This window comes from Camellia sinensis, chromosome 14, assembly GCF_055761805.1.
Source record: "Camellia sinensis isolate YWXY chromosome 14, ASM5576180v1, whole genome shotgun sequence".
NCBI lineage: Eukaryota > Viridiplantae > Streptophyta > Magnoliopsida > Ericales > Theaceae > Camellia > Camellia sinensis.
This window is the reverse complement of record NC_138974.1, coordinates 77,326,796-77,349,925: the sequence shown is the minus strand read 5'-3', so window position 1 is coordinate 77,349,925 and position 23,130 is coordinate 77,326,796. Positions and strand designations below refer to the sequence as shown.

The following is a 23,130-nucleotide window of genomic DNA, read 5'->3' as shown; positions in this document are numbered from 1 at the left end:
TGAAAATGTATTGTTGATCTCCTAGCACATGTGTTGCACTTGCACATGGGAAATTGTACTTTCTAATTTTGTGCTTTTGATTGTAAGCGCAGGAAGATATCAAGGTTATGGTTGGAAAGTTTCTTAAATACGTTATTGATAATCATCACGTCAATAGGGAGCCGGCAACTATATTACAGGCTTTCGAGATATCTCTGGTTAGCTTCTATTCTCTATTAGTACCATCATACTATGTCAAACTGTTTTTATGTTCATGAAGGCGTATTCATTTTATTTTTTGCTTTATCCAAATTTTAGTAACCATAAAGGTACATTGTGCCTCTTTTTCAACTAATCCCATGCTGATTATGATGTAAAATTCAGAATCCATTTAAAAAGATTGTTGTGGATATTTTTTGTTTAATTTATAAACATGATTTAATACTTGTACTAACTTTATATATTTTACCGTCCATACTCCTAGATGTATATGTCCATCTATATAAGACAAAATGTAGATTAAGAGTAGGATCTCATCAGCACTGGATCTAACTAGACTCTAATCAGTCAATTGTATATTTATACCATGGTATGTTGAAAATTCTAGAAAATATGTATTAAAACTACTGATACTTATTTTCATCTCTTCCATTTTTCTGGCTTCTCATTCTCTTCCCCACTCTCCCTGCCCAAAAGCAATATGAATGTGTTTTTCTATGTAAATATGTTTGTCTTCCCCCCCCCCCCCCCCTATCTTTGACTTTTGCCCTGTGACATGTCAGTGTTGGATTGCTGCTTCATTGCTGAAAAACAAAATTGACAAGAAGGAATCACTTTTATTAGCGAAGCAACATTTGAATTTTGGATGCACTGAGGATGAGGCAAACAATGTGTATTCAAAATTGCGGCTGCTGAAGAAAATGTTCTTACTCCGTGTAGAGAATTTTGAGGGCTCTGAGTCATCAAAAGATTCTCTATCAGCTGAGGACATTATGAAAGAGCTACTAGATGCAAGAATATCTCAATCGGCAGTATTCAGTCGGCAGAATGTAAAAGTTGAGAATGAAGAGAGATTAAAGAACCAAGAATTTGCCGAGGTTCGGCTCCTTTCGGAGCAGGTACAGGCACCGAAACATAAGATAGAGGGGAAAGAAGTATCAAAAAGAATCAAGCTTATTCAGAAAAAGTGTGAAAAGCAGATGACAAAGCTCATTAGAAAGCAACAGGTGCAAATTCAGGAGTTCTACAAACTTTGGGAGTTAGGGAGAGTTGAAATAGAGAAACAGCACAGTTGGGAGACAACTCTTGTTTACTCCATACACAGTGATATTCCAGTGAGGCTGGAAAAGCTCAAGATATTAGATGATGAATTTGCGAAGAAAAGGGAAGAACACAAGCGCCAAAAGGAGACACGCCTTAAAGATCTTGAGGCAAAGCAGTTGGCTGAAAGGAATGTGGAGAGGAAAAATGCAGCTCGTTGGCTGGAAATAGTTAAGTCCCAGGCACAAGCTGAACTATCAGGTGAGCTGCCTTTGAATGGATTTGAATTTGGAGGTACCATTGAACATAGAGTTCATAATGACCGTAGGAACAATGCCTCTATCTCTGGATGCCTTGTAGATGAACAAAGTCCTAACGGAATGCAAGCTAGTGAGGTGACACCATCTGATATCCCTACTACTGCTGCCAGTGAAACAGTAGGATGTGGTGTCACCATTGAAACTCCAACCCTTCCGTTGCATCCAAATCATGAAACTGATGCAGTGGATTCTATGGCCGAAGCATTAGTTACTGGATTTGAGAAGCTCTCCAACTTGACCGGTTCTGCTGATACTCCTGTGAACAATGTCTTCGCGAACCCACCTTCTAAGGTTCGGATTATTGATGGAGCTCCATCAAGTGCACAAGAAGTGCCTGAAAGTGCTATGAATGAATTGGTGGGCGCTGCTGACTCTGTCGAATTTGTAAATCTTGATGTAGAGTCCGATAGAGATGGCTTAGACACGTCAGTCCTGGATGCTAGCACAAACCAAAATGAGGCAGCTGGTAGCTCCATCAATGGTGACTCACTTTCCGTGGAGCTGTCTGTGGTAAGAGCTCCTTTGGTGCAGCCAGTTATTACTCCAGCTCAAGCTGGCATGTCTCCACAAAATTTGGTATATAATTCCTTTGCTTTGACTATTTCTATTTGACGAACTTATTTTGTCATCATCTTGCTAGTGTCTTTATGAAAATATGGAAAAATAATATATTTTTTTGTTTTCTCCTGGACACTTTCTTCATCATATTACTCTTGTAGTACTTTATGGTGTAGAACCGAAGGGAGGAGAAGAAGAAGAATAAGGATAAGATGAGGGAGAATTTGGCCAATGGATAAACAATAGTCAAAAGGTTCCAATTTTCAAATATCCAAATCAGTCTAATAAAATCAATACACTCAGAGCCTTGTATGCAGCAGGCATGAGCATTATCTAATTGGGAAACAAAAAGAAATTAGGAAACTAGTTAATAAAGAAACAAAATCCTATTAAAACCATAATTCCTATTTATATTAAAATTCCTATTTTCTTAAATTTTTCTTCATCCAGTTCCTCTCCGATCCCCATCTCTTCTCCCCAGAGGGTTGTGATAATAAAAATACTTTAAGAGGCATAGCTCACACTCGTGCAACACTTGCTCAACTTAGATGGTGTGTGATCAGTGAAGTATTATCTCAATCCCGATTACATTATTGATGTTGAACCGAAGGGAGGAGAAGGAGAATAAGGAGAACTGGAGGAAGAAGAGTTAAGCCAATAGTGAAACAGTAATAAAAACTTTTAATTTTTATATATCAAAATGAGTATAATAAAATTCATGCAGTATCACAATTGAAACCTTCCATTCATTTCCATTATAAAAGTAACAGTAGAAATTATTTTTTCTATTTACTAACATTTTTATTCATGGTATATATTACATATATATGTACATACAATAATACATATATATACATATTACAACTTGTCATTGCTCTAGGTTTTTCTGTCTTGTCCGCAGCAATTGAATGGTGCTCTAGCCCTCGTGCTTTTCTCCAACTCTTGTTTCTTTTCATTGCCTTCCTACTCATCATTTCTTCAACGGGCAGCCAACCACTTGCTACCCTTCTTCAGCCCTTTTCTACCAGCGCCACCCCCATCCCCATCGCCTCCCTTCTCCAGCGTCGCCCATCCTTGTCACCCCAATCTGCCAGCACCCTCCATCCCCTTTTGCCTCCCTCTCAGCAGCCACACTTCTTCAGTGCTTCCCATCTCCCTTCACCTCCTACCCCATCGTGTCTTTCCTGCAGCAGTCCTCTCCTCCCATCACGTCTTTCCCCCAGTGCCCCCTTCTTTGTATCTGAAATCGACGTAGTGCGATCTGTGATCTCCAATCTTTGTGCTGTACTCCGATCGCCAACCATCGTGTTCATTTCATTTTGTATTGTACTCCGGTCATTGTCCTATCTGCAGAGAGTGATTTTGGGTTTCAATTGTGACCATTTTAAAAGTTCAAGGTTTAAATTGAGGAAATTAAAAACTCGGGGTTTGATTTGGTACAAAGGTCTAAACCTTAGTATTTTTATTTTTATTTTTGGTAATTTCTCTAAAATTCTATTAATACCCAAATTTGTAATTATATTAAAATTTCTATATTCTTCAATTTATGTTCATCCAATTCCTTTCCGATCCCCATCATGGAGGTCACATTGATTTTGGAAAATCCAAAGGGTGAGTTTGCAATAAATCCCGTCTTTGTTTTGTTTAATTTTCCTGCTAATGGAATGCTAAAGTGAAATGAATCAGCGGTCAGATTCTCAATGCTGTCATCTTACATGCCAGGATAAATTTGCTCAGTTATCAACATCTACTGGACTACATGATATAGATGCACGAGTTAGTGGATATCAAAATGTTCCCACTGGTGCCGGACCGACTGATCAAACTAATCATGAATCAGTGGTGATTGAGCATCTCGAGCTACTACAGCTGTCACCATCTGCTGATTTATGTGTTGATGAGAATCAACTTAATATAGGTTCAGCTTCTGGAGTTGAACAACCTCGTAGTGAAGGGCACACCACTTCTTTTAATATGGAGGCTTCTCAAATTGCTGAGGCTTCTTCACAACTGGTTGAGGATACTGAAGGGCTTCAAAGTCAAGTTGTTCCTGGCACACATTTGGGCATGCCTCCTCCAATTGATGCTCTTGGTGGATTTGAAACACATCTTCCATTTGGTCCACACCAAATTGCCTCTCGGATGCCAGCTCATCCTTCATATCCTGATCCACTTCAAAACGAATTGGAAAGGTTACATAAAGAAGCAGATCAAGCAATGAAGGTCTATGAAGATACGGTTAGTGTCTGGTTTTCTTAATCTTGGTCACTTCTTTTGAGTAAGGTTAGCTTTTAGCTTTTTTCACCACCTACTACTGGCTTTTCTCTGAGCAGAAGCAGCAGCTGAAATCTGATTGTGAGAAGGAGATAGAGGAAATTATTGCTGAAATTTGTCAGAAGCATGAAGCTATACTTCATGCTGCTGAAGCAGCATTTTTATTGAAAAAAAAGGAGCTTGATACGAATCACCAGAAAGTTCTCATGAATAAAATGTTGGCTGAGGCTTACCGGTTGAAGTGCCCAGACATCAGGTCTTATGGGGCCATGGGAATGCAGCAAGGTATGTAAATATGTAATTATCTTGACCTGACCTTTTTCAATCATTAGGTTTCTGTTGTATGTTGGTTTATGTCATTGCTTTTAACCTAATATATTTCCATATGAATTTACAATGGAAATATCAGTAATTGGAAAAAGTAATGTCTTGACTTAAATGAGACGAGTTTCGAATGATATTTTTGTGGTTCCATTAAAATAAAATAAAAAATAGAAGAAAAGAAAAGAGCAAGAAAGAAGGAAGGAAGAATTGCAATACTTTTAGGACACTTCACAAATATTGGTGTCCCTAACACTAGTAAACGGGAAGCCCGTGCCTTTCTACTTCTAAAATGTCAGATATTTACATAGAACCATGTTTATGACTACAATGTTAGTAAAATTAATCCTATTGATTTAATATCTGACCAGTATCTGTTACCTTCATATATGCTAAGATGATCTAGTTATTTATATGTTCGTGCGTTGTATTTGCTATGATTGAACATGCTAGTCCTTTGCATTCCTTGTGATTGAGTGCCTAAACTTCTTTTTCCTTGCAGTTGTGAATTCAAATTTCATGCACTCTCTGCTATCATCACAGTCTGCAGCAGGGCCTTCCCTTCTTGCTGGTTCGTCTTCTGTTGTCCCAGCTGCCGCCAGCCAGCAGACACCACTGCCACCGATGCAGGTTATGCAGCCCCCATCACCGCCTGTGCAGGTTATGCAGCACCCATCACCGCCCTTGCAGGTTGTGCACCACCCATCACCGCCGGCACAGGTAGTGCACCACCCATCACTGCCTGTGCAGGTTGTGCACCACCCATCAGTCCTTTTCTCAAGCATGCCAACCGGGCCCCCTCCAACTGTAAATCTCCAAGTTGTTAGTGAAATACGTGCCCCAGCTCCCCACCTTCAACCTTTTAGACCTTCCTCATCCATGTCTCCAATCTCCTCTCTTCCACATGGGTTGCCAAGTCAACACATACCAAGAAATCATCGTACAACTTCTCTTGCGGTTCCCCTAGCACCACCCAGACCACCTACCCCACCACCACCACAGCTGCCTACACATCGCTATGGTGATTATGAGAGGAACTTGCGGCCTGAATTCACAGGAGGGTTACTGGGTCTTCAGAACTCATCTCTATCTGCGATGGGTTTGCTTGCTGCTTTTGATAATCAACGTGGTGCATGTCCACCAAACTTCTTGCCGCCTCTACCTGATTTTTCTTCAACTTTTGGTGCACTGGACGGAGCATTAGGTAGTGAAGGAGATAGTGGAAGGATTAACTTGGCCCCTTCAGGTGTAGAAGCAACTGACATTGTTTGTTTATCTGATGATGACTAACTTGTTATGAATGTTGTAATCTTTTGCATATAGTTGGGGGTCTTATAAGCACCGGTTGTGGAGAGTTTCTTTGAATGGCTGACTGGGAAGAGGGCAAGAAAAAGTCCCATCCCTGTACTCTGAAATTTGGTGTTGTATATGGTTTGTTTTCATATATGATGCAGCAATCCATTTTATTTAAATGTCTTTTTTATTAGAAGTAACGCTTTTGCCTCATGATATAGTGCTACAGGTGGTTTCTTTGTTTCTAGCATAAATTAATCTAAATTTCACTTTGTTCCTATTATTTTAATTTGAATAATTTGGTCCTTAAATTTTAAATATAATTTCATTCTAGTTCTTCTCATCCAAGTTGCTGTCAATTTCTATTACATGTATGCTACACATTTTATAAAATCTTTAATTTTAGTGTTCAATCTGAACAGGATAATCAAATTGAAACTCCATTTAAAGTGGAGATGAAATTGTTTAAATTGACATAATAAGAACAGAAGTGAAAAATTGATCTAATTATAAAGGTTGAAAGTGTAATTTACCCTTGTTTTGAAATAATACATACACGACATACAAGTTTTTATAATGTCATGACCTTGTAAATGTGAAGTTTTCAAAGAACTTCAGTTCTTGTTAATACAAAGAAAGGCAAATATGTATAATAGAAATCTTTGCTGCACAAAATTTCAGGAAAATACAGGGTGAGAAAAACAGATTGATATCAAAAGACAAGGGCTATAATCCCATTTTATAATCCAAAGACAGTTTCTGACAGTAGTATAACATCAAGTGTGTAAACAAATTTATGTCCAAAGTGTCTAACAAATTGGAAGAGGTGCACCATTCCAATCCTTGAGACATTCGAGCAGTGGATCGATCATTTTTCCTTCACAAATTGCAGAAAATACCTTATCAAATTCCTCACCGGGTGATCTAATTCTCTCTCCTGTCAAAAATCCGGTCCCCAATTCCTCCCTCACAAACTTGTACAATGGGTACGACCTGCATTCCTTGATCTGGTTTGGAATTGTAGGATTTCCACTCTCCAAAGCACTTCTCGTGCTCTCTACTTCTTTTGGCAAAAGGGTCTTCAATTCTTCCTCAAAAGCACCAATCTTTAAAAAGATAGAAGCGTTCGCGTTCTTAATATCATCTTTGTTGATCAATGCATGATCAACGAGGACTCATCTCAATTTTAGCATCAACGGATATGTTTCACTACACGGATCATCAATGTATGCAAAAACGTGCTCACGATCAACGACTCTGAGCAAGTCCCTCTCACAAAACCTTGAGGGGTGAAGCTCCCCATCAATCCCCATTGTGAGAACTTTCTTAGCCACTTGGCTCACTGTGTTCTTAACTGTGCTCTTCAAATTCTCCTCCAAATGCCTCAAATCAATAGCTTGGCAAAGTGCAACTAAGTATGTTGATGACATGAGCTTCAAGATCTCAATTGCTTCGGCGGTTTTCCTTGAAGAGATCAATCCAAGAGAGTTCACATCCTGATTGTGTTGTTCAGCACTTTGGACATGATTGGTGACAGGGTTGGCTAAGAATTGGAGCTCGGAACAATAGGCCGCCATGGCTATCTCCGAGCCCTTAAACCCATAATCCAAGCTCGGATTGCGTCCGCCAGAGAGATTTGATGGCAACCCATTGTTGTAAAAATCATTAACTAACTCTGAAAATTGAGCAAACATGAGTTTCCCAATTGATGCTAAAGCCAATCTAGTATTGTCCATTGAGACCCCTATTGGGGTACCTTGGAAATTCCCTCCATGTAAGGCCTTGTTTCTTGACACATCAATCAATGGGTTATCGTTTACTGAATTGATCTCCCTCTCAATTGACTTGGTAGATGATCGAATGACTTCAATCAGTGGACCTAACCATTGAGGGGAAGTACGAAGAGCGTATCGATCTTGCTTGGGCTTTTGAAGGGGGTCCATTTCATGTAGCTTTTTGGCTTCTTTAACATAAGAACTACCATCTAAAATGTGTTCCATTATAGCTGCAGCTTCAATTTGGCCAGGGTGGTGCTTCAATTTATGTGTCAAATGGTCAGTGAACTCGTCTTTCCCTTGCATTACTTCAGCGAAAATTGCTGATAAAACTTCAGATAAAACAGCCAATACATTTGCCTCAAAAAGGACCATAGAGGCCAAGCCAGACCCAACAGCTGTGCCATTGACCATTGCAAGGCCCTCTTTAGGCTGTAATTCAAAAAACCCGCCATTGATACCCGCGAGCCAGAATGCTTCTCGGGCATCAAGGGCCTCTCCGTTGGGCCCCACACACTTGGAGTTGGGCCGGCCAGTTAAGACTCCAGCGATGTACGATAAGGGGACTAGATCGCCCGACGCGGTGATCGTGCCGCGGAGAGGCAAGCATGGAGTGATGTTGTGGTTGAGGAGGTTTGTGATGGCTTCTAATATCTCAAATCTGATGCCTGAGTAACCTTGAAGGAGTGTGTTGATTCTGACTAACATGGCAGCCCTTGTAGCACAGTGAGGCAATGTGTGGCTTGACTCTGTCCCATTCCCAAATATTCCAGCATTCAAAAATCTGTTACAAACAAGATCCTTATAAGTACATACATCTACATCCTTGCTACAAAAATAGAAAGACAAAAAAAAAAAAAACACAGAAAAAGTAATTTTATTACGTGTCTCTAGACTTTCTCCTTCCTCAACATTTTAAAAAACATATCATATCACAAAGAAACCAGGCATTTATATTTGGCTGCACTGTGCAATGAACTAGCCAATTAAGAAGAATGACCCTTTTCTAGATTTGTAAAGTACAGACTTGAATCCACCAATTTGCTGCTAGATAAGGTAATCTCTGATCATGATTTAGCAAAACCCAATTGGAATTTGGAGTGTTTCCATATTTGGCCATGTCAAATGTCTTTAATTATTTTACTAGTATGAAGTGAAACCTCTACAAGAAATCATCTTTTGCATAGTGCCTCCCAACAAAAACAAAAACAAAAATAAAAAATGGAGGTCAACCCATCTGATGGGTGTAAGCCAAAGTATTTTTGTATCAAAGCCACCATGGACTAAATTTGGACCATGTCTCTTCCAGGTGTAAAATACAAAATCTCCTCTAATTACGATTAAGATCCGCTAATCCGAATAAAGAACATTAAAAAAAAAAATATTAAGAGAATGATTAATCTCACCTAATGAGCTCTTTTTGAAGAGCAGCACCTTGATTAGTCCTCCTATGTGAAGTTGCACCAAACCCTGTGGTGACCCCATAGCTATCTGTCCCTTTATTCATACTCTCCATTACCCAATCACTGCTGGCCATGACACCGGCCTTTGCCGACTCGCAAAGCTCCACTGCCACCCCACCACCACCTACTGCCACCGCCGCCACCTGAGATATGGTGAGGGTCTCGCCGCCTAGCCGAACCACCGGCTGGCGAAACTCCCTCACCATTCTCTTCACCTCATCCAAATGGCTACCTTTCAATGACTCAGCTGCCAAACCCCAATTCAATGGGTCATTGACACATAAGCTCTCATTAGCATTCTCCATATTTTTCAAAGTCAAAAAAGGCTCTATGAAGTTATGATAAAAAAGAAAGAAGATATGAACTTTGGAAACATAAAAACACAAAGGGAATATAGAAACTGTTTTGTGTGTTTTTGCGAAACAAAATAGATTGAGAGAGAAATCTGTGTATGTGCTTGTGTTTGTGTGTGTGTGTGTGTGTGTGTCTATGGCAAATATAAAATTGTATATTGCTGAGGGTCGTTCAACGGTTTTGGGTTGTTTAAATAGAGGCTAAAGGGTCTCAAAGAGTGTTGGGTGGGAAGCTTGGGGGAAGAGTGTGTTAGTTGAAATCATTTGTTGGCCGTTTGATCGGCATGTGATCTAACGGATGGGAATGATGACACGTAGACCTATATTTTAGGGGTCTCATTGAGAGTTGAATGAGATTTTTTTTCCTCAATAGTCAAAACATAAAAATTAGGATAAATTATAAATACACTGCTTAACGTTACTTAAATCATAAATTATTTTCTGTAATTCTAGAAATTATATTATGCCTTTAACGTTTTTAATTTTATAATAAATATATCTTTTTATTAATAAATCATCAAGTTAATTAACAATTTTTAATAATGTTAAAATTTTATTTCAATTAATAATTCAGATAATTTTATTATTGTATAAGTGAACAGTTAGAAATTTTATTTTTTCAATTAATTCTCTTAAATAAAAAATTTTGACATGGGATATTTATAATTTTTCAAATTACAAGAAGCAATTCATATTTAAAGTAAACTTCAAAAAGTGTATTTATAATTTGAAAAATGCCTAACACCCCCAGTGGGGGTCACTGGGGTCTTCTCCCATTGGTCAAAAACTGCTTTCCTTTTTTTATTTTTTTATTTTTTTTATTTTCCAGCGAATGAGGGGGTGACACCTCACTGGGGGTTGTCAGTGGGGGTCACGCCAGTGGGGTCTGTAGCATGACCCTTATAATTTATCTTAAAAATTATTCAATATTCAAATGACGTGATGTTCTATTTTATTAATAGGAGAATGCATGATCAGGTTATTATTATTTTTTGGAGATAGATAATTTGAGCTTGGATTTATTAAGGTTCTGTTTTAATAATTTGAGCGGTTTATTTTGTTAAATATTTGTGTATTTTATTTATATAAAAAATTAAGTTAATTAAATAATCGTAACATATTCAATTTACAGCTTTTATTATCAAAAAAAAATAATAACAATAATTGTGTTTTAAAAAATAAATTATTTTTTTAATGATAAATGTAATAAATTAAATAAATTAAAATTATTATAAATAATATATACAAAATAAACGATACAAATTATTAAAATAAAAATTGTGGTGGATTCTACGGATCCTAAGAACACCCTCGCAATATCATGGATTGGGGTAAATCCTTTTCCTTTTTAAAGTAAGATAATCATGTATCTCACTGGAGGTGGTGACATGTATAGTGTGAGTAAACATCATAATTTCTTTGTTCTAAAATATTAATTTTTTATTTTATTTTTTAATATTTTAAAGTATTAATTCCTTTTAAAAAATTAAGAATTAAAATAATATAAATATCTTATTTTGTCATTCTTTTAAATTCATTAACAACACAAAAAGTACAATTATGACAATTGATATTCTCTAAAAAGTATATTATCAAAGGGTAATTTTGAAAAATTAATTTTTTTAAAGTGCAATAATTGTACTACAAAAAAAAAATTGAATTTCCCAAAGGAGACTATTGTTTTGGGACGGAAGGAGTATAATATATAGAGTTAGATTCTCTCTGGTTTTAGTTTGGAGTTTATTGTTTCAGTTTGTGAGACATATCACAGGTCTTATTTCGATGATATCAGTTAATTATTTTATTAGGTAGTTCGTATATTTTATCTACATAAAAAATTAAGTCGATTCGATAATCGTAACATATTCAATTTATCGCGTTTGTCATCCAAAAAAAAAAAAAAATTATTTTTAAAAATAAATTTGTCATCTATTTTCTTGGTAACAAACATGATAAATTGAATAGACTAAGATTATCGGAACAATCTAATTTTTTGTGTGGATGACATACTCAAAGTGATCAACAAAATGAATAATTCAAATTATCGAAACGGGACTTGCGATAAATTTCACGAGCCCAAACAATATCCTCCGGTCTGATTATGAATGGAGGAAAATCCACCTTCATGTTTGATTTGATTTTCATAAACTTGTTTAGTTTCATGAAAAATTAAAAACGCTTATCATCTATATGGATAATACTACGTTTTATGAAAAAAATATTAAAAAAGTTTCAGGAAGATTTTTCACGCTTTGATTAGTTTGTGATATTTTATTGTATATATAATTTAGAGAAATTTAGCTAAAATTCCTTCATTGGACCATTGTTTGGTGAAAAGGACTACCCAATTTATTTTGCTTCATAAAACCTTTAAGGAGAAGGTACATAATTGAATAAGGAAAAAATAAAATTTCTTTTTTCTTGGATAATATTACCCATTAGTATATATATATCACATAACTCTTTTAACAAGAAACATTTTATTTTATTGGGTAAAGTACACTAACACCCCTTGAGATTTCTGTTTAATACAGATTCTCCCCTATATTTGAAAAATTGCATTCTTCTCCCTTAGATTTGTAATCTTATTACAAATTGCCTCTTGAATTGCTAATGTCATACTCTAAAAATTTTTAAATTACCATTTTACCTTTTTCCTACCATTTCTTTTTCCTATTATCATAATTACATTGTACAACTTTCCATCATTAAATTCTACCTGAACATATTCTTATTGAGTGATGATATATAAACATAAATTTTACATAGAGCTTAATCACTTTAAAACAAAACACTTATAAACATGATTTATATTTAAAACAATATTACTATCACAACATTTTTATGATATCTTTTATATATGAATATAATTTTTCATTTTTATCTCCTCCATTATATCTAGATTAGATCAATTTAATCTAGATATATTTAAAAAGTGTAAAATTTGTACAAAAAACTTTTAAAAAATAGATTGAATATAACAAAATAAGATAATGTATTGAATTTTTATATATATTTTTTTGGGTACTTTTTTGTATTGGTGAATTTAAAAAAAAAATTACAAAATGTTATACTTTTTTAGTATATCTAGATTATGTGTATTTAAAAAATAAAAAATTACTTAAAATATTTAAAAAATTTAGTAAAAATAAAAAAAAAATCAATTTTTTGTGTGAGTTAAACTAGAGAAGATGATTAACATGAACAAAATATTTACATTATTTTATTATTTTATATGTATAAAGGTTAAAGGACAAATATGTCATTTTAATCTGACAGGGAGTAAGTGTAATTTTTCAAATATGAGGAGAGATCTGTATTAAATAGAAATCTCAGAGGGTGTCAGTGTAATTTACCCTATTTTATTTTATTCAAGTTTTAAAATATTGTGTATGTGTATTTTTAGTTGATTCACCTAGCATGTACTATTTTTTTGTAACAGTAAAATGTTACTGTGAATTAGAGTAACATGTTACTGTTTACGTCAATTTTGACGGTTTTTTTTATTTTTATTTTTTAAGAATTTTATAATCAACATAGATCTTGTTTGATACATCTTGATGAGAGAATTCTAAAAATACTAATTTTATTAAAAACCGACATATAGATCAAAAGTTATATTATTTTGAAATTTAAAATATTAAACTACTTACTAAGTATATTTTGATAATAGTGATATGTGTTGAACTTTTCAACAATTTTTTTTTGTATTTGTTCTTAATACATTAAAATTTTATTAGAGCATCTCTGACGGTAAACCATTTTTTTTCATCAAATTTGAGGAAAAAAAAAAGGCGATTCCCTCAATCTGATACAAGGTGCTTCAACGGTTGCATTGTAACTTGCATCAAAAGACTGAGGATGTTCGGTAAGACGACCGGCCGGTCAACCGGTCAAGGACTAAATTTTTTTTTCCCCTGCATTTCTATTTCTCATTTATTTTTCTCTCCAATAAATATTTTTTATTTTTTATTGCCTCCAATTTCAATGGGTTTTTTTACTTTACTTTTGTCTTTGTTGCGTGAAAGAAATAGGAAGTGGTGAAAGTTTGGGTGTTCCAATTTCAACAAAATTGGTAACTGGCAAGCGCTTAGCCTCAGCTTGCCTTTTTTTTTTTGGTTGTGTTTTTGGGTGTTTGGCACTGCAGAAAACTAAAAGCATCTCATTTGTTGTTGGGTGTGTTGGGAAAGTGAATTCTTTAGGTTTTTGTTTGGTGGTTTGTGTGCCAATCATATGGTAATGGCTTTAATCCAGCTATTGTGATTTTGTTCTCTGCTCTCTCTCACATACACACAGACACACAATGTTGATATCACTCTATTTGAAGTAGATTTCTTGGGTTTTGTTGGGGTTTTCATGGAGAGTGGCTTTTGCGTTTTGTGTATTGATCACTGGTTGATGATGAACATATATTGCTTTCATGTGAGTTTATGGCTCTCTCTTTTACATTCAACGTTTGGTGATGATCATGTTCATTTGTTGATCGGATTTTCTCTGATTTTTCTGAGATGATACTTTTGGGTTCCTCAGATTTTGTTTGATTGTTCATTAAATTAAATAAGATATATATATATATTTACAACACTTCATGTTGTTCTTGATCTTCTCATTTAATGTAGTGCTTCAGTTCGCAGGCCAACCAAACATTGAAGCACTGCACAGCAAAGGACGACTAATGGGACAATCGGCCGGACGTTGGGCCGGTTGTTCGGTGGGACCCACCTCTAACGTAAATACACAGTATTTTGGTGAAATCTGCTTAGTTTCTCAATTTGGTGAAATTTTTGGGCCGTTTTCATTTTGAAATCATTTTGATGAAACCATTGGAGACAAAAAAAAAGTTATCTTTTTTCACCAAATTCAAATTTGATGATGATTCTACTTCACCGTTGAAGATAGTCTTATGATGATACTTTAACCAAATCTCCCTATAAGTTAAGGGTGGAGAATCTTTATAAAGTTTTTCATGATAATAAAGCCTAACATTACTCTTTTTATATTTTGAAGTGCATAAATAATTTTTTAAAATTCAAAAAAATATTTTTCATATTTATTTTTATCAAACTAATTATTTTTATAAAAAATCAAAAACACAAACCAAACATGTATTTTGGAAACATCTCGTTGGCATTGAACCTGTTTATTAATAAAGAATTATATATTACCCATCTAAAAAAATAATAATTATATATTTATACAACTTGAAAAAATATGAAAAAATTAAAAAAATAATATTGATTAGGCACAAAACAATTTCTATGCTCAGGAAGGAAATTGGTTCAATTTGAATTAACGCACTGTTGCTTGAAGAAAAACGAGCAATATTATTATGTTTAATATTTAGTTTGACTGTTTATATTTATTATTTAATATGGCACATAAATTTCACGTAAATATGACTAATATGAATTATGAATCGTGTTACACCAAGTGATAAATATAAATAATAAGAGCGGTTGGACTTCTCTCAAAAAGAATTTGAGGAAGCTGTATGACTCACTACCAGTTTTGTTTTCATGATTGGAGTCATTTATTTTGTATATATTATCTATAAAAAAAATTAGATTAATCTAATAATTGTAACTTTTTTATTTTATTCTATTTGTCTTTAAAAAAATAGATATTATATTTTTAAAAATATATTTATTGTTCATTTTTCGGAGACAAACACCGCAAAATAAAAGTTACAATTATCAGATCAATCTAATTTTTTTCATAAATGATATAAATTAAGAGTCTTACAAAATAAATAGTTCAAATTATCAAAATAAAATCCATAATAAGAGTTTTCTAAGTTATTTTGTTGAATAATTATGTGATCAAGAAGGAAATTACGTGATCAAGAAGGAAATTATGTGATCAAGACATTTGTTAGCACCTTGGACGGTCATGATAGCTAATCTCTAAAATATATATATATAAATATATATATATATATATTTTTTTTTTCCGAATGAAAAAGTCTGGAATCTCCGAATTAGGATCCCAAATTTTATTTAGAGTGAATATGTGTGGTGAAAATTAAATTGATAAAATGTAAGATTCACAGGTAAAATAAATTTAATTTTTAATTGTTATTTCTAAATAAATTCTAAATAAATAATTTTGAATTTATAATATTACTCTTTTTGAATTCGTATGCAGCATCTTAAGAGGGAACAATAGGTATAATATTATGTGAGAAAAGACAAATTCTTAATTGTCTAAAAAAAAAAAACTCCCTTTGTTTTGTGCTTTGTGTAAGAATTCCATTTCACCAACCCACCACAATGCAAAATTTCATTTCAATCCTTTGATTTTTTTGATTAAAAATATCCTTTAATTTTTAAATGTGATAAATTATTTCTTACATTTTTAATCTAACTTACAATTCAAGTTGACAGAAAATAAGCATATCATGATCAAGTAAATTTGTCATGTGACCTTTTCTGTCAACATTTTAAATTGCAATTTGATAAAATATGTAATAAGTTAATTATCAAAATTTATAATAGAAGGGTCAAAGTGACATTTTACATAAGTGTATGAGTGCCAACTGAATGTAATTAACATCAAAACACACACACACACATATATATATGATAAATTATATTTTCCATTCCTATAATTAGATTTAAATTTCACTCTAGTCCATCTTGTTCTAATTTAAATTTTAATTCCTGTTTCAATTTTGTACTTTCATCTAAATTTTATTAATTTTTGTGTACACTTTAGAAGACTGACAAGTGTCCTGAAACCATTACTTGTTACTTTCAAATTAAACTGAATGACCAAATTAAAACAGACTTAAATTTTAGTCTAAATTTTATTAATTGTTTTACGTGTACAGCTTAGACGACTGACAAGTGTTTCAAAATAATTACTTTTAACTTCTAAATTAAACAAAATGATTAAATTAAAATTAGACTTAAATTATAGAAATCAAAATAAAATTTGAGTCAAATTACAAAGATTAAAAATATAATTTATCCATACATGTATGTATATGTGTATGTTAAAAGCTTTGTAAATCACTTTTATGTCTCTTCTAATCTAAGGATGGACTCAAGTAGTTGGTAGCATTCATTTAATAAGTCTGGATAGAAAAACGTGTTTCTTCTTTTCAACACCAAACAAAGTTTCTTGACATTGAAAACTAGGATTGTATTCCTCATTTCTTGCTTTGGTAGATGTAGAAAACATGTTTGATTTCTACTAGTCATCTTCCACAATCTTTTTTTTTTTTTTTTTTTTTTTTTTTTTTTTTTTTTTGGTTGATGATTAGTCATTGTCTTTTATTAAATAAAATTATTTATTAATTTTAGTACATGAGAGAAAGTGATCCTCCATTGAATTGTTGTCCTCCGAGTCAAAGTGAAAATGACATTCATTTGGACTAAAATAATTATATAAGGGAAAATTAATTATTTTAGTTAATAGAACGAAATGTCACATTTAAATTATAATCATTTTAATTTTTCTGTCATAAAAATTAAAAAAGTTAAAAAACATATCCCAAACAAAATTTTTTAATCCCAAATTAAAATAACCAAAAGTCAAAAAATTAAAAGAGTAATGCTAGAGATACAAAAAATTTTTACCAAATGAATGACCAAACCTTTCACATGAGTGTGGGGCCCACTCCCCATACCTATGTGAGAGGTTTGGTCATTCATTTGGTAGAAAATTTGGGGCCTATAGCATTTTCTATATTGTAAGAGTAATGCTAGAGATACAAAAAAATTTACCAAATAAATGACCAAACCTCTCACATGGGTGTGGGGCCCACTAAATAAATTAAAAGAGGCCAATCGGCATTAACAACAGCTCACTTTGAATATGCCATTCATTACCAATGCTAGAGTGTGTTTGATTGGACCGATTGGATAAAGGAGATTAGAATCTATCGGACTTGAATTCTGAGACTGTGAATTTTTCGGATTATTTGGTTGGATTGGATATGTATTTGTTTTCTCATAGGATTAGATGTAAGGACTATTTTTAGTGAATCCAATGTTTGATTAGACGGACTAGATAAGATAAATGAGTAAAAGATTATTTTATCATTTTTCAATTGTTTACTAAGTAATAGCAATATTAAACATATCTTTAACATTTTAATTATTTTTAGCTCGATTAAATAAAAATTTATTTTATTTTGTTTTTTACACAACTAAATAAATTTATTTTTTAAAAATTAAATAAATAAAATATCAATAAAAATATATGTTATTTTTTTAATTAAAATTTTAAATAAATTTGTTTTTAATAATAATAATAATTAAACAATGAAATTAAATAAAACATCTATTAAAATTTAAATAATGAAATTAAATAAAATATAAACAAAATTTTAAAATAAAACATCAATAAAATATCTATAAAAAATTATTTTAAAAAAATTAAATAAATAAAACATCAATAAAAAGTTAAATAAAATTATTTTATTTTTAAATTGAGACATTTAAATTTTATTGAATTTTACTAAATATAATACATAATTAAATAGTAGATGGTCAAAATGGTCATTTTACCATCTAATCTCAACAGTAAATAGTCCCTTCAAAATTGTTCCACACCCCCGGGATAGTATAATCCCCCATATGGGGGATAAAGAGTCTGGCCGAATTCCATGTCCGGCAGACTAAAAAAAAAAAAACAATGGACTACTCACTCATTCGGATAAACAATCCGAACAATAAATAATCCCCCTCTAATCCCCCCAATCAAACACACCCTAAATTTAGAAATTTTATTTTGAATTTTAAACATTAATTTATGGTTCAGATACATTTATATTTAGATCTCACACTATACTAATTCAATCTCTATCATACAAATATATTATCTAAAACAATAGAATTTCAAGATTATTATTCGATCTTGCTAACTCATAGCCCGTTTGAAAATTTGTTAAAAATCAAATAATAATTAAAAGAAAGTTATAGAAATGAGTTGTAACATGAATAATTTGAAATAAATAAATAAAAATTACATTTTATTAGATGTTGATATTTTTTTTTTATAATTATTTAAGATGTACTTTAAATTTTTATAATATAATCTATACGAATCTACTCTTCTCATATCACATTTTAAAATATTTTTATTTTTGTTCCACCTATTAGAACAATCACCTTTCAAATAATATAAATGAGATACATTGTTTTATGGCTAATTTTGAAAGGAAAAAAAAAAATCCAATAAAATCATCCCTCTATGTATAACACTTTTCTCACTTTAACTTTCAATAATGCTATATCTACATAAATAAAACACACAACATACATAAAAAAGAATAATAATAATAAAAAATAAAATAAAATTACACTTTGTACCCATACACTTTACATCAAATTTCACTTTGTCCCCTACACATCAAATTGTAACACTTAACCCGCATTTTTGGTCAAGTGTCATTTCGGTCCTTCTGTTAGCCTCATTATTAGTCACATGAAAAACATGTTGGGATAAATTACACTTTGCACCTTGCACTTTACACAAAATCTCACTTTAGTCCCTACACATCAAAATTTGTGACATTAGCTCCTTAAAGGATAACTTCTGTTAGCCTCACTATTAACAGAAAGACCAATGTAACACTTGCCAAAAATGCAGGAGGGTAAGTGTCAGAATTTGATGTGTAGGAACTAAAGTGAAATTTTGTGTAAAGTACAGGAATGCAAAGTATAATTTATCTCATAAAAAAATATATATTATGATTAAAACTTTTTAAGTACTGACTCACACCATGCTCAAAATAAATTCTAACCGCACAATACTTTTTTTTATACCTTTTATATTTTTTTTCTTCAACCCGACTTTGAAGTTAGTTCGAAGTGTCCATCTCCAAGGTGCTCACAGCACATAAATACTGATACAGACCACGTTCTAGTCAGAAAGTATATGGAGCCCATAAGTAACCAAACACTACTTTTGGACTTTTCAAAAATTATTGGTAGATGAAATAATCCATTAGAGTACATGAAGAGGTAGTTTTGAACATATGTTTAGTTGTAGCCCTAGGGTTTGGTAAGAGAGGTAGTCCACATGCATCCCACCAACCCCAGCCATAAACCTAATACCAACCCCCTTCTCTTGAAAAGCTTTTTTGAGAAATATGATTTTGACTCTCAATCCACAACCTTGTAATATATATACAATATTTTTTGGTGCCATTTCTTGGTCACACCCTGAGAAAGAAATGTCTTGTCTCTTATCTCACTGATATGGGTGGAGGAGGGATTAGGAATGGTGGGTGAGGGTGAAAGAGAGATTGGAACGTCAGAGAGGTTATGTGATTTTCTGTCTCTAAATATTTTTGTTACTCTGTCTTTAGTTTTGTGTTTAAAGTTATTGTGCGTTTTTTTTTTTTTTTTTTTGTTAATTTGGTGAAAAAATTAAAAAAAAAAATTCCTCATTTCCATATGATTTTGGGGAGGAGGGAGGTAAAAATATTTTTTGAAAATTTAAAAATATTTTTTGATATTTATTTTTGTCAAACTAATTTTTATTGTAAAAAAAATTAAAAAACATATTTCTCAAAATGAAACTATACAACATCGGGGATTATCACACCTCAAGTTTTTCAATAATTCAAAGGTTGTGAGTGTTTTGAAATTAGAGGGAAAAAAATTTTTAGGATAGAGAATCCTTTACTAACAATAAGGGATTAGCAGGAAGCGTGTTACATTGATAGTCAGAGATTGAAATTGTAGAGCAAAGAGAAAAAGAGTGGGGGGAAAGAATATAACAATAGGGGTTTTGGTCATTTAAAACTTAACTTGTTTGTAATTTATTTTTGGATCATCCCATCTCTATTGCAATTTTTAAATGATTCCAATAGTGCATTAGGTTTTTGATAAATGATTGGCACAATGCAATGGGACAAAAGAATGTACACACACACGTCTCCATCAAGTGGTTAGGCATAGCATGGCATTGCGACATGACAAATTTAGGTAGTAACTCATGTCGTGACCAACTTCAAATCTTTAATCTATATGCTAGGTATCATGAAAAAACTTTCGTGAAAATGATCATGAAAGATTTATGACCTTTGGATTACACTTGAAATAAAGCACCACACACTAATCAAGGTAATCCAAGAGTCATAAATCTTTCATGATCATTTTCATGAAAGTTTTTTCATGATCCCTAGTTTTTCTCAATCTATATAGCTATCAATTTTTTATTTTAAGCAAGACAACTCAACTCATCAATCCTTCCTAACATCCTAAAAAGACATTACTCTCATCTTTTTAATTATCATGGCATGTTTGCTTGATTGATTGAAGCTCACTCATTTGACAAATTATAAAAGATTATAAATAGATCATAGAATTAGAAACAATTTTTTTTACACAAGAACGAAACTCATCAAATGTGTAAATCTCATCTCATGTAAAAATAAAAAGATTATCGAATTTTATGATCAAATTTGTACACATAGAAGAACTACATAGAGATTATCACAGGTCAAGTTTAAGGTGAGTTAGTTTTGTAAGTTGAAGAATGAGAATATTAATAAAAATTATAAATAAAATAGTATTTTACGGATATTGATTATACTTAATGAGAATTATAAGATAAAAAACAAATTAGTAAAAATTAATATTAAGTATAATATTTTAGTATTTTGATTTTATTTTAATGAAAAAAATTAAATTTTATATATTATATTCATATAATTCTATTAAATAAATATAATTGGGGTGAGGAAAGCAAAGTTAAATTTGTCCCTGCAAAATGGGCAGGGAAAATCCGCGCAGGTAGGGCGAGGCAGGAAAAAATGACCATACCTAATTCTTACATCTTACTAGTAGGTGACTAGTGAGATGCGCGAAAATTTATAAAAATAATTTTTCAAACAGATTTACTAATGACTGGTGAAAATTTTTATCATTGTGTATGATCCTATGTAAAAGGCTCATAAAAATAATTTTTTTTAAAGTTAAAAAAAAAAGAAAAAAAAAAGAGTGTATTCTCAACTTGAAATCAAATTCTCATTTGTGTTAATCAAATTTACTAAAATCATGAACTCCACTTGTATCAAAGCCTTCATTTGGAATGTGTTGGTTTTTTGATTTTTTTGTTATTTTAGTCTAGGGCTAAAAAATTTCGTTTGGAATAGACTTTTTGACTTTTTTGAATTTTGTGAGAGAAAAAATGAAATGATTATGATTTAGATGTGACATTTTGTCCTATTTAGTTAAAATAGTTAATTTTGTCCTATATGACTATTTTAGCCCAAATAGGCATGCCAAACATGTATTTTTTTCTAAAAAAAATAAAAGTACCAGAAATTTCTATAATATACAAATTATTATGGTTATTAATCGAAAAGGTCTTTACTAATTTTTTATGTTTTTGGTTATGTCTAAAGTGTATGTTGTTATTTTTTAATATAAATGTTTTTCATATTCTTTAAAAAAAAGAAGAAGAAGAAGAAAAGTGCACGGGTCTTTAATTATATATGCTTTAAGTGGTGTTTAATTATGATCTATTACAAAAAAAAATTTAATTATAATATTTAAGTATTTTATTACATGAAAAAGTGCTTAAGGTGGATTGATTATGCTTATATTAGTAAGATTTTGAGAGTTATTCACATTAATACATAAAAAATTACAAATTCAAATCATAAACAGTATCTTCAAAATCTCTATAACCTTAATAATTCTAATTCTCACAGAAGTTCTAATTAATTATCATATATATATATATGTATGTAGTGTTTTTCCTTACTTAGGTGGCATATTCTAAATTCAAAAATTTTATTTAAAAATTATTTAAGAAACATCAACATGTGCCTTAAATATACACAATCATTTTTGATGAATCATTATTTTTTAAAATAATACTCCACACTATTTATCATTTGATATTTGTCAATTTATCTTCTAACAACTTAACCAAAAAAAATATTAAGTTTTATTATTTTAATCAATCAATATCAAGTTGGACGCTATACGTGCATGTAAATCACTCATAAAAATATGATGTATAACATATAATTACAATGGAGTTAACTTTAATCAATGTAATGGTATTTTATATTATGATATGTGTCACAAAAGAATAATATTAATATTAATTTTAATTTTAATTATTTATTTTAATAATCTTAGCATTATCGTTCTATAAAAATGTTAGTTGAATACTTACATATAATAAATTTAGTTAAATTATTTGCTTATTTTGACCATTTTAGTTCTATTGTGCTATAAAAGTATAATTACCATATAATGATTTTATATGATATATATTAAATTATAAAATAGTAAAATAAAACTCATTTTTATATAAAAAAATAATAGTTAAATTAGAAAGAGAATTAGTAATATAAAACTAAAAATGATTCTAATTACTTATTTTTATTTGGAAAATAAAAATATGTAGAAATAGAACTACACAAAATTTATTTAAAAATTAAATATAAATATATTTTGATTGGATTAAAAAAAACATAAATTAATTATGTAGAGTAGTAATTTTTCTTTAATATTCTTTTTGAATTATTCATACATATTGTATATAAGTATATAAAATTTAA

The 23,130-nt window shown here is 31.5% G+C and overlaps 2 protein-coding genes across 19 annotated transcripts in view; one reads left to right on the top strand and one right to left on the bottom strand.

Moving 5' to 3' along the window:
- LOC114273056 (uncharacterized) overlaps window positions 1-6,184 on the top strand; it is a 34,436-nt gene extending 28,252 nt beyond the window's left edge. For all 18 annotated transcript variants that reach the window (XM_028214808.2, XM_028214807.2, XM_028214806.2 and 15 more), the window contains 5 exons: window positions 93-197; window positions 762-2,135; window positions 3,840-4,355; window positions 4,451-4,676; window positions 5,215-6,184. In XM_028214808.2, the coding sequence (XP_028070609.2) occupies window positions 93-197; window positions 762-2,135; window positions 3,840-4,355; window positions 4,451-4,676; window positions 5,215-6,002 (3,009 nt within the window). In that variant the 3' untranslated portion in view covers window positions 6,003-6,184. The remainder of the gene's footprint in view (window positions 1-92; window positions 198-761; window positions 2,136-3,839; window positions 4,356-4,450; window positions 4,677-5,214) is intronic.
- A 527-nt stretch (window positions 6,185-6,711) lies between these two features.
- On the bottom strand, window positions 6,712-9,796 carry LOC114273057 (phenylalanine ammonia-lyase). Its single transcript, XM_028214819.2, has 2 exons — window positions 9,187-9,796; window positions 6,712-8,564 (listed from the first exon to the last, which is right to left on the bottom strand). The coding sequence occupies exons 1-2, from the start codon at window positions 9,546-9,548 to the stop codon at window positions 7,181-7,183; spliced, it is 1,746 nt and encodes a 581-aa protein (XP_028070620.2). The 5' UTR covers window positions 9,549-9,796; the 3' UTR covers window positions 6,712-7,180.
- Window positions 9,797-23,130: the final 13,334 nt, after the last annotated feature.